The 12,780-nt window shown below is 54.8% G+C and overlaps 1 protein-coding gene across 1 annotated transcript in view; it reads right to left on the bottom strand.

Moving 5' to 3' along the window:
- The window catches only part of TMEM255B (transmembrane protein 255B), a 40,927-nt gene that overhangs the window by 17,084 nt on the left and 11,063 nt on the right, over positions 1 to 12,780 (bottom strand). The window contains exon 4 of the mRNA XM_042958294.1: positions 2,812 to 2,901. Within this exon, the coding sequence (XP_042814228.1) occupies positions 2,812 to 2,901 (90 nt within the window). The remainder of the gene's footprint in view (positions 1 to 2,811; positions 2,902 to 12,780) is intronic.

The raw sequence follows: 12,780 nt of genomic DNA, 5'->3' as shown, positions 1-12,780 counted from the left end.
TGGGCAGAGTGGCACACTGACCCGCCAAGGCCTGTGGAGCGGAGAGCTGGGCCCTGCTGGGGAGGGCGCCCTCACAACCACCCGGGCTCTGCACGAAGCCCCCGGCGGAAGCCTGGTGACCCTTCCCTGGCACACTCTGCCCTCTGCCCCATGAGGGACGCCGTTCTCCACAGCATCAGACATATCGCCCCCTGTCTGGGCCTACTGAAGACCTGAGCCCACCGACGTGCCAGGAGAAAACTGCGATTAACTCTTTGTACCAGATGCCACTGGGTGAACGGGCCTCATTACCCAGGAAACACCTGGAACAGAGAGACCAGCACAAAAGTGCGGCCAGGCCCAGACAGACACCACTCACTCCTCAGTCCGCCCCAGGGTGGAGCCCATGTTGAGAAGCACTGTCTGCTAGACATTTCTAAACTGACTGGCTCGTCACTGAGCAGATGGGCATCTGTCTCCGGGGCACTCTCCACAGAGCTGCATTCTGAGGGCACACGTGGGGTTTCTTCCTGAGAAGGCCTTGAGATGATCACCCCCTGGCAGGCCTGTTTTGAGCCCCAAGAGGCTTTCTGTCCACCCATCCCTGCATTCTGTCTTGGGGAGCCCTCGGTGGGAGCTGATGGCTGGAGGGCGTTGCAGAAGGCCAGGTCTCCCGTCCAGCACGACCTGCTGACATCGGCAACAGGCTCTGAAAGGAATACTGGGTTTGGATCGGAGGATACGCTTTCTGTGCTAACCAAGCAGCGCGCCAGAACCATGGCAAATACTGGTCAGGGACTCACAGTTCAAGTGATCTTTCCAGAAATAAAAAACAAGAAGCAGAAGTCTGGGACAAAGTACACATACAGAGACCCCTAAAAAGTGCTATAAATGTAAAGACCTAACAAATGCCGGTGAACACCCGGGGCGGGGACGACCATGGGGCTCTGGTCAGGCTCCAGCCTGTGCCCCTTCCAGGCACCAGCGGGTCCTCACGGCCCGGGGCCACTCAGGACCCACAGATGCCTGGCCACCTGTGCAGGCCAGAGCTCTCCTGGGCAGATCTGCCGTGATGCTCTCTGTCTCACTCTTCCTGCGCCTGCATCTGACGGCAGAGGCACAAGCCACGCTCCACAGAGGCCCAAGAGGGGCTGCCCCCCCCACCACCCCGCCAGGGGCTTTGTTCGGCCCTGGGGAGCCCCCTGGCAGCATGCCACTCTTGGACCAATTTTTGTTCATCCACGCGAGCTGCTACAATAAAATACTATAAACTGGCAGGGAGGGGAGGGGGTAAACAATAAACAATTTGCTTCTCACAGCACAGAGCCTGGAAGTCCACGGTCAGGAGGGGCTGCCAGATCCAGTGTGTGTGGGGGCCCCCTCCGGGTTCAGGGACAGCGTGCGCTCACCCATGAGGAGGAGGGGCCGGGGAGCATTACAGGCCCCTGTACAAACGCTCCACCTTGTGACCTCTCAAAGCTGCACCCCAAACACCATCCCCCTGGAAGCCAGGTCTCGACATGAGAATTTATGGGGACACGGCACTCGGTGACAGCACCGTCATGGGGCTCACCGAGTGGGGGGCTTACTGGCAACCTCAAGGCAGCCAGGCAGAAGGAACGTGAAGTGTGTCTGCTCCCAGCCCATTGCCCTCAGGCCATAAATGTGTCAGGCATTCTGGGGGAACAACCAGCTGTTCAGAGTCCTTTAGCAGGACAGGGTGCCAGGAAGGTGGACGGCTTGCCCCGCAGAGGTCAATGCAGCACCAACCCACCACCTCCTGAGTCCAGAGTCCAAGGTCAAAGGCAGCTGCCCGTGACAGGTGTTCAGAAAGAAACGCAGGCAAAGGACAGGTCAGGCTTCGGCTGAGGGTATAACGCTATCTCTGCTGGGCCCCCAAGTTGGTGGAAAAATCTCACTTCCACCTGCCCAGTTTGAAACAAGATCCATTTCCCGACATTGTAACAAAGCTTTTCTAAACATACAAACTGGTTAGGAAAATGTCCTACGTAATTGGACAACGGATTCCACATTTGCCTTGGCCGCCTTGACTGACTTCAGCATACTCGAGTATTTATTTCTATGCTCCTCGTTCCGTGGCCTGGCTCTCTCCCTCACTCAGAACCTGCTTCCTCCAAGTAGAACAAGTCAGAGTTCCCAGGTCCCAGGGCATGCGCCTGGTGTGGCTCTGTCCTCAGCCACTGCCAAGGACTCTCACACTTGGGCCCTCAGCCCCTATGAAGGACTCACCCACTCAGGCGTCCACACGGAGATGAAACAAGCATAAGGGTCTCACAGCTACAGTGCCAGTGAGAAAATGCCAACATCACCCCTCAAGACACATACTTGAACTACTGCACACGAGTGTGTGAGGGCACTGTGTGTGTACCTATGAGTATGTGCACGCACCTGAGTGTGTGCACGTGTGCCCACGAGTGTGCATGCATCCGTGTGCATGTGTACGTATGTGAGTGCATGCATGTGACCATCAGTGTGTGAGTGTGTATGCACATGTGTGTGTCCATGAGTGTGTGCATGTGTGTGTGTGTCCGTGTGCACGTGTGTGCCTGTGTGTGTGACCATCAGTGTGTATGCATGCACATGAGTGTGCATGTGCACACGTGTGTTTGCCTATGTGTGTGTGTGCATGTGCTGGGTCAGTTTTGCAGAGAATGAGGAAAAGCCAGCAAGGCAGAGAGAGTGGTTGGCAGACCCGGGGAGGGAGGACCCGGAAGGTCAGTGAGCTGAGTTCTGCAACATGAAATTTTGCTTCTGTAGATATTTTCAAACCCCGACAGTGACGGAGAACAAAATGGAGGAAGGGACACTCACTATGTGCCGAGCAGCAAACACGCCGTCCACGATGGCGCAACAGAAGGCCGCCACCACGCCGAAGCTGATGAACACGATGGCCGCGACCAGCTGGGGCAGAGGGCAGAGAAGCGAGTGGGCGTTACACGCTCCCGATACAGTCCTCCAGATGCCAGCTGCCCGAGTCCCACCCCGCCGCCCCGGGCCCACCGCCGCTCCCACCGCCCCATGACTCAGCCCAGCCCGCGGGCTGTGTTCTTGCTGGTTCTTCCACGCTGTGGTGGGAGACGGGCCCCTGGGTCCTCCGCACACCCCCTCATGAATAATCAGAATATCAGACCGTCTGCAGCTTTTTGCTATTACAAATTCTGCCACAACGACCCTAAATAGGATCCGTGTTGAATCTGGTTTTCTGGGTGGGCATCTCTGCGGGACAGACCCCTCACATTCAGACAGGACACGTTCAGGTCTGCGCGCCTTATGGTCTGAGAAACGCCACCTCGTCCATAACGAGGCTTTGCCAGTTTTCACTCCAAAGGCCTAGCACCTCCTTATACCCAAGTGATGCCTCCTTTTCATTTTTTAAGTGTCAGCCATCTGCTGGCTACCACAGGCTCACTGCTGTTTCCAGCCACGTCTCTCTTAGCTGAAGAAACCTTTCTTTCCATCGTCGGCCACTTTCTCTACATATTTTAAACTATCTTTGTGAAATAATTTTAAACTTCCCATAACAGGTAGCAAACATAGTACAAAGAATTCCCACATGTCGTTCCCCTGAGATTCCCCAAGTATTGTCACCATCCAAACCACTGCAACAGCCTTGTCACCTGCAACTCCTTTCCAGCAGCAAGAACCCCGCCCACATGACCCACGGCAGCGTATTTATTTCCCGGGTCCAGGACTCTGCATAAAGCAACTTGGAACCACCCACCCCTTGTGACTGGCAAACTGTAAGCAGTGCCCAGTGTTTGTGAGCAGTCCTCTGGGTCTCCAGCCTTGGAAACAGGCCCCAGACTGTCCCCCAAGTCACTCAGGGTGCTTCCTCCCACGCATCTGAGCTGCTTCTGGGCAGCGCAGTCAGGCTCACTGGCCACGGCTCCACACAACCAGCTCCCCCTCTGTCCTTGTTAACCTGAGTTATTTTGTTCAACAAGGCGCAGGGAGCTGGCTTGACACTCCAGGGGACAGTGTGGCAGGGTGCCGGGCCCCACCCCCCACAGCTGCTATTCCAAGGCGCAGGGAATCGGGCCCACTCTCAGCCGCCAGCCCTACCAGCGCCCGGTGGAAACGGTCCCCTGATGTTGCAAATTGGGGCTGTGCCTAAGTCCTTTGGGGGTCTCTGAACTGGTGACTGTCTGGTCCTCAATTTCCCCACCTGGAGTCAGAGGTGTTGGCTCCGACTCATTCTTGCCATGCGTCCTCGCAGCCTGCCTCTCTGGTGTGGCCGGTAGACGTGACAAAACCAACAGAGGTCCTTGGCTGTTCCCCACGGTCTGACACTTGTGACATTTTGTGATGAACTGACAGAGAATTTGAGGCCCCGAGGGGAGGTGTGCAGAAAGCCCTGCCTGCTCATCTGCACAACAAAGAACTATTACCCCACAGAAGCTGCAGTGTTAACACCACTGTTCTGCACAACAGCTTGGCCGTTGACTCAGCAACAACCAGACCACGGTGCCTCCCCCGCGCTGAGAACTAACCACCCCCCCTCCATGGTACCAGGCGTCAACCCAGCACCCTGGGGCATAGACAGGGAGGACTCGCCTTACCCTGAGGGCACTGGAAGGCCCTGGAAAAACAAGCCAAGTTCTGGGGGGCGGGGGAGGGTGTGAGACCAGGCAGGGGCTGCCCACCTGCCACGCCCACCGCAAAGGTAGCCAAAGAAAAAAGCACTTCCTTCATTCTGCTGGGGAAGGAGAAGACACTGGTCACTTCCTCGGGGAAACCACTGCACAAGTAAAAGGATGGGTGTGTAAAGTCACGTGAACATCATTTGCAGAAACTGTACTGACGGAACTCTCCTGCATTTGTACTGCTGTTGTGGAAAAATGCATTAAAACATATATAAACGATTCAGATGGCAGCTTTCAAATTTCCCAGCACCTCACTTTCCAAAAAAAATGAAAAGCTTGCATCTAATTTGGCTGCTGAGTCTTCAAGCTTTGACCGTCCTGCTGCCCCCAGAGGGACATCCTGGCCCTTGCCCAGCTTGGGTCCCTCCTAATGGCCTGAACCCCAAGGCTGCATCAGCCGGGAGTCCGTCCCTGCCGCTTGCTGCGTCCAATTTTCCTTGCGCAGAATCCCCAGCCAGGAGGCCAATGGAAAACAGACTCAAAGATGAACAGGATCACCTTAGAACCCAGAGTCACTTAGCACACATCCTCCCGGTCCTGACATCTGTGACATTACTGTCAGCTGCAGGGAGGTCTAGCCACGCTGCAATCCCAGGATGCAGCCTCCTACCTGCCTGCCAGACCTCCTGAGTGGCCGGTGAACTCAGGAAGGGGTCAGACTCTGACAAGTCCAAAAGCAGGGAGAGCCGCTCCACCAGCAAATGCCTCCTGGGCTCCTGCTTTGTCCTGGACACCGAGCCCTGTTGGCCCATGGCACTCTGGGATCCCAGGCAGCCTTGGCTGTCCCCACAGAGGACTCTCCTAGAGCCCGGCAGGGTATGTGGTTGGGAGTGGGTGTCTGCCTGCCCTGTGCACCCACACTCTAGCTCTGGTGCTGGCCCAGGGCATCCACCAAGCACTTGCCCATTGTCTGAGAAGCTTCCAGAAGTGGCCCTGCTACTTCTCTCACTGTGCATGTGCAAGCAAAGCGTTGTGGGGACTGCTGTCCCAGCAAGCTTACCATGCACCAATTTGATGGCCCTTCAGAGAACATCACACTCCCCCTCCTGGCCATGTGACCAGCTCTGAGCCAGCGGTGGCCTGGCCAGAGTCCTGGAGAGCTGAGAGGCCTCCCTGACACCCCACCTGATTTCACCCAGAACTTCGCAGAAGCACAGGATGTGTAGTATCCTCTGACATTGCCTGACTGCCCTCAATCATCCAGACTTACAAAACATTGTTTGGTCTTGTACAAGCTGTCCCCACCATTTGAATATCCTCATCACCTTTCAACTGACCTTGTCTTTCTGCCCACTGCTCCTGAAAGTTAAAATTCAGTGCTAGCGTGATCACACACACGCGGTAAGTCAAGTGCTAGTGTGACCACACACAGGATTAAGTCAGCGAGATCAGGGGGTGGCACTGCCTGAGATCCTCTAGTGCGTCAGCCCCCAGGTCCAGGAGATCATGGTGGGAAAGATGTTGGATGTTCTCTCCTCCAACGTTTGGGCTGGAAGTAGGAAGTGTTCCAGAACAGAGACAGAAGAGCTCTCTTAGGGATGCCCTGTGGGTCTGTCTGGTCTGTCAGGTGCCAGTAAGGACAAGGAGGCAGAACTCATCACGCCTTGAGGGGACACAAGCCACATCACTCTCCACACTGTGTGAGGCCACCACACAGACAGACTTTGCATGGAAGCTGTTACTCCCTCAGGGACAGAAGGGAACAGGTCTCACTGCCCTGCAGGGCCCTTCTCCTGGGAAGGGGGAAGGTCACCTTCACATCTCCACGGGGCTCTGAGTTTACATCGCAACAGGGAAGGCAGATTAAAAACCAAATACCAGTAGATAAGGTCATGTTGATAACATGGAAATCGGGAAAACAGTGGGTGTGAACTTGTCACCAGGCGGGAAGGTTGTCACCAGGTGGGCAGGCCTCTCATCCAAGGATAAGACAGACCCAGTGAGTCAGGGCCGCCAAGGGAGCAAGGGATCGGGGTCTCGCCCGGAGGATCTGAGAAGGCCTACCCTGGGGCGTGAGAGCCCTCTGGCTGTGGGGGCTGAACTGGGGCAGGTAGAAAGGGGACAGTTAGCTCCTGGTGACAGAGACCCAGGCAGGTGATGACCAGGGTGGGGCCCGGTGCAGGGCAAGGGGCTGGTCTGATGGTGGCATCCAGGGGACATGGGAGAGGCAGAGCCATTGGGCCCACGGTCTAGGAGAGACGTCTGCGCTGGTGGAGGGGGCATTAATGACAAGGGCCAGGTGGAAGATGGCCCCCAGTGCAGGTGGAGGGGCGCAGTCTGATGCCCAGGAGTGTCACATGTATGCGGCTGGCAGGGACGCCGTCTGCCAAAGAGAATGTCACCAGGCCTTCACCAGGGAGCCCTGAGGCAGTCCCAACACCCCAAGCAGGGAGTCAGGACTCTTAGACTATCCCTCACACGCGTCCCTTGTCCCCACATCCATCCTCCCTGTGTCCCTTGTCCCCAAGTGTTCCTCATCCCCAGGTATTCTTTGTTCCCACATCCATCGTCCAGGTGTCCCTCAGCCCCTTTGTACTGTCTGCCTCCAGTCCTGACTGGGGTCCTCCTGCTGGAGACACCGCAGGCCCCAGTGCATGTCACCATGCAGACCACCCTGCCTCCCCCATGACCCCAGGCTGGACTTCATGTGTCCTCCATCCATACTCCTGCTGTCCATACCTTCCTCCCCCAACCACGTGGATGGGGTAGAAATTAATCATGAATGGAAAGTCCAAATATGTGGAAACTGAACATTATACCCTTAAACAACCGATAGGTCAAAGAAGAAGTCACCAGGGGGACTGCACACCAGTTTGGGGTGAACAGGATGAAATGAAAGCACACCGGGGCCCCACTCCAGTGCGGTTGAGGCTCTCCGGGAACTCACAGTGGTAAACACGCACACTGAAAAAGAAGACAGCTCTCAGATCAGCTGCCTTCCGCCCTAAAGAACTAGAAAAAGGAGAGCAAACGAAGCCTGAAGCCAGCAAAAGAAAGGAAATTATAATGGTTAACACAGAGAAAAAAGACACGGGGGGAAAAGAAAGACAATCAATGTTCTTTGAAAACATCAATAAAGTTGACAAATCTTTAGCTAAACTAAGAAAACAAGAGGAAAAAGCAAGTGACTAAAATCAGAAATAAGTTTGGGAACAGTATTACCAAATTTACAGAAATTAAAGGATTATAAGAAGGTACTGTGAGCTTTTGTGCACCAACAAAGTTGATCATCTGGGGGACTCCCTGTCCTGCAGCTGCAGGGAGAGCCCCGGGGATCACAGCCGCCATAGGGGGCATGTCTGCTTGGCGAGCTGGCATTCCGGCCCTCACCCACAAGCGCCCCAACCTCCCCATCCCAGCCTCAGGACAGATCCTTCCGGGCCTCCCTGCCTGACTGCCACTCTCCATCCTCCCCACGGCTCCTCCCATGCACCCTGGGCAGTGCTCCCTGTGCATCCGTGGCAGGAGATCAGGACTCCCCACCGCGTGCCTAGCAGCACCGTGCAGAGGACGTGTGCACTGAATGTTTCTGGGGAGAAATGGACACATAGCAACACACACACAGGGCACGGGAAGCTCGGGAGAGGCAGTGCCCCAGAAGCAATAGCGACTGTCCCGGGCGGTCATGCTGGGGGCAGTCAGATTACTTTGACGCAGAATCCGTAACTTCATTTTCCTACGACACAGGCCAGTGTGCACCAGTGTCTCTAGCACATGCTGAAAGTGCTGCAGGAGAATGTCATTCTCTGGGGAGCGCAGCTTAGACAGCCCAGGGTGTGGCATCCCATCAGAAAGGCCCCAGGGCCCTATCTAAACACAGAGACACGGGGGCCTGTCCCGAAAGCAGCTCAGATATTCCAACCAGACGTTGTGTGGACTCGTGGCAAATGAAACATAAGTTCCAGACGGTGGTTTCAGACGGAGCCCCTCCATGAGCACCGAAATCTGTGGAAACTGAGACCCAGGCGCACCTGGTCCTGTGAGAATCCTCCCCGTGTAATCAGTGGTCACTAGCTGTCGGCTCCCAGGACCAGTGAGCGAAAGTCACAGAGGATGAGGGCAGGGCACAGTGCTTTCACACGCTAGCTGGCTCCCCACGCCACCAGGAGTCGGGCTGCAGGACCACTCCCTTCGGAGCAGCACACCCTGTCCCGGCACGCGGCGCACGCGGCCCCAGTGTGACGTCTCCGGGTAGTGCCACGAACCACGCCGTGCCTCACACCCAGCCTGCTGGCCTGGGGACTGCCCCAGCCCCCGCTGCCCGGATTCCTGGGCAGAAAGGAACAGGAGGGTTTGTACCAGTCACAAGGCCATGGACGGAGGCCGGCCTCAGCGGCCAGACAGCCCTCACGGCTCCCGTGTCAGCAAGCGACAGGGCAGGGTGTGACTGGTGGCCCTGGTGGAGCGATAAGAGGACAGGGCCACCCGCCAACCAGTTTTTATGTGACTGGAGCTGCTGAGTCCGCTTCCTGCGTGGCAGCTACTAACTCTTGTGGGCCTCCAACCTTGGGTGCTTAAAACCCAGAACGGTTTTCCTATTCCAAAGCCACAGTCAACCAGATGGCAGGGAGGGTGGTCATTCCCGTGGCTTCTTCACTCACTTCTTCCACCACCTTTCTCCCGAAATCAACCAGACTTCTGGAGGGTATAGGCCATGGTGTCTTCATCCTGGGGGAGGGTGTCATCCAGAGCCCCTAGTCCTTTAGACCCCACAGGCATGGCCCCAGAAGCTTGAGAGGAGAAGGGTGAAGAAGCCATGAACTCCTGTCCCCAAAGTGTTGCCGGCAGCCTGTAAGACGCTGCAAAGAGGGCTCGCCCTCAAATGCCCCGCACGTGGCTCCCTATGTCTGTGTCCAGGCTCCTGTGGCGGAGCGAGGGCATCCAAGGTCAGGCAGCCTCCAGGACACCAGTCACTAGTGAGACCTGCAGAGCGGACGTGGGGTCCAGCAGGCCCACACCCTCCACCTGCTTCTCAGGCGTTTGTTGTGGACATCGGCAGGTTTCCTCCCAATGACCTCCAGGTCCCCAGTCCAGGACCTCGGAGTACCGTGCCTGGAGGCCTAGGGTCCCTTCTCCCCCGCCCCTCCCAGGCTGGTCTGGGGGGCACAGGCCACCTCAGCTTCTGTGTGACGAGGTGAGAGGCTGGACACACCCCGTCAGGGCCCCCAATGTCCAGACCCGCAGCAGAAGCAAAGCAGGAGAGGAGGGAGGACCCAGCCGGGACCCCATCACACAGCACAGGACGACAGGCTCCCTATGGACCAGGCACCTGCGGGTTCCTGGGGGTTCCATTAGTTCAGCTGATGTTTTTACACCACGTTCCAGGGTTGCACGGTCTCATCTCTGTCTGTGTGTTTGCATGTCTGTATGTGTCTGTCTGTGTGTCTGTGTGTGTCTATATGTGTGTCTCTGTGTGTGTCTATGTGTGTCTGTGTGTGTCTCTGTACGTCTGTATATGTGTCTGCATGTGTGTCTGTGTATCTGCATGTCTATGTGTGTCTATATTTGTGTCTGTGTGTGTCTCTGTGTGTCCTTCTGTCTCTGTGTGTGTCTGTGTGTCCGTGTGCACACACATGGAGGCAGGTGGACAGTTTGCACACCGCTCTCAGCCCCCCCCTGCCCCCTGCCTCTGGGGCCGTGTGGATGGCTGGGCTGATATTGAACTTGATGATCTGTGCGTCCGTCTGGGTGAGGAGAAGCCAGCAACTCACCATCAGTGGGAAAATAGGAAAAGCTGACTCACTCTGGGGCATTTTTTGGACATCACAGGAAGCCAACGTGGTGATGGGCGAAGGTAATGGTGCAGCCACTGTAACAATTGGATCCCACCCCTCGAGTTGAACAAACCATTTACAGATGAAATGGCACTATCTGGTATTTGTTCCAAAATAATACAGGAAGGGAAGAAATGGGTGAGAGATAACTGGCCATGAGATTCATTGGGCTCTAGGGCCTACTTTTGTATATGTTTAATTTTTTTTTTAATTTTTTAACGTATATTTATTTTTTTGAGACAGAGAGACAGAGCATGAATGGGGGAGGGGCAGAGAGAGAGGGAGACACAGAATCGGAAGCAGGCTCCAGGCTCTGAGCCATCAGCCCAGAGCCCGACGCGGGGCTCGAACTCACGGACCGTGAGACCATGACCTGAGCCGAAGTCGGACGCTTAACCGACTGAGCCACCCAGGTGCCCCTGTTTAATTTTTTTAATGTTTATTTATTACTGAGAAAGAGAGAGAGTGCCAGCAGGGGAGGGGCAGAGAGAGGGAGACACAGAATTGGAAGCAGGCTCCAGGCTTTGAGCTGTCAGCACAGAGCCTGACATGGGTCTTGAACACACGAACCATGAGATCATGACCTGAGCCGAAATCAAGGGGTCAGATGCTAAACTGACTGAGCCACCCAGGTGCCCCTAAATTTCTTATCGTAAAAAAACAAAAAGAAATCAAGAAAGAAGAAAGCATTCTTACATATGTGGATGCACGTGAAATGTATTCTCTCTTTCGCTGACATTTTCTCAGCTTGCTATTTACAGACTCCTTTCGAAGCAACCGCACCCGGGGGGCTCAGGAACAGTGAGTGACATTGGCACCACCCCTCCGCCCCCAGACACCTGCTCCGGGCCAACACTGTACTGAACCTCCGCACACAGGTGTTCCCGGAAGCCCTGGAAATGGGGAAACTGAGGCCCAGAAAGGTCAAGTGAGTTTCCCAAGATCACACCACCCTAGTGGTGGACACAGGTCTCAGTCTCCATCAACATGAAGTCAAACGTTAGAGTGCGGTGCGCTCACCCTACAAAGTTAGTCCGGAAGAGCCCCTCCTCACCAGGGGAAATGGGGCTGCACAGGGTCACAGACGACTCCCGTCCGCAGGCTCTGGTCTGGGAAGCCGGGGCCCCATCTTGCCAGGCACACAGAGGCTTGCAGGTAAGATGGGCCCCACACTGCTCTCTTACTAAAGCCTCCGAAACAGACCTCCAGCATCCAGACTGGACAGGAAGAAACAAAACTATGTCTGTCTGCAGGCGACATGATCTTACGGATGGAGAGCCCTAAGGGATCCACTTGAAACGATTAAAACAAATGAATGAGTTCCACAGAGCTACAGGATACAAGATCAGCATAGAAAAACTTATTGTATTTTTACACCCATTTAATGGACAATCCAAAAATGAAGTTACGGGAAAAAATCTATTCCTAATACCCTCAAAAAGAATAAAACACTTAGGAATAAACTTAACAAAGGGAGCACGAAACTTAAGACACTTAACAAAACATTGTTGAGGACAACGTAAGAAGATCTAAAAAACTAGGAAAACATCTCAAGTTCATGGGTGAGGATACTTAACATCTCTCAGCCAGATACACTCCCTAAGCTGATGTACAGGTTAAGCAGAATCCAGCTGACCTCTCCGCAGAAACTGGCAAGCTGATTCTAACACTCTCGTGAAATTGCAAAGACAGAGAATAACCAGAACAGTCCTGGAAAAGAGGAACAAAGTAGGAGGACTCGAGTTCTGGTTTCAAAACTCACTACAAAGCACCAGTGACCGAGACAGCACACATCGACACGAACACTGGCCCGTGGAGGAAAAGCACTGTGGCTGACAAGGCCACCGAGACCATTCGGAGCGATTGGTGCCAGGACAACGGAGCAGCCACCGGCAAAAAGATAGAATGTGGACCCCTTCTCACAACATATGCAAACACTGACTCAGAATGGACCAAAGACTTAAACGTAAGTGACGAAACTCAGAAAACACAGGGGGTAAATCTTCACAATCTTGGAACTGGTGTGGGACACTTAGACCAAGAGCACAGGCGACGAGAGAGAAAATACACACCTGGGGCTTCCTCGAAACTGCAAGCTTCTGTGCTCAAGGGAGACAATATTGGCAAATCACATATCTGACAAAGGACTGGCCTCTGGCCATAAAGGGTCTGACCCCTGAAGGAGAGGAACACAAGTCACCCAGTTTAAACATCTGCAAGGGACCTGAATAGACGTTTGTCTAAAAACAGATGTAGAGAAAGCCAAGAAGGTCACGGAAAGAAGCCAAGGTCACTAGTCATGGAGGAAATACCACAGTGAGATACCACGACATTCCCACCAGGAGGGCTGGGGAGGGCTGGGG

The sequence above is a fragment of the Panthera tigris genome, chromosome A1, assembly GCF_018350195.1.
Source record: "Panthera tigris isolate Pti1 chromosome A1, P.tigris_Pti1_mat1.1, whole genome shotgun sequence".
NCBI lineage: Eukaryota > Metazoa > Chordata > Mammalia > Carnivora > Felidae > Panthera > Panthera tigris.
This window is presented reverse-complemented; position numbering and strand designations above follow the sequence as displayed.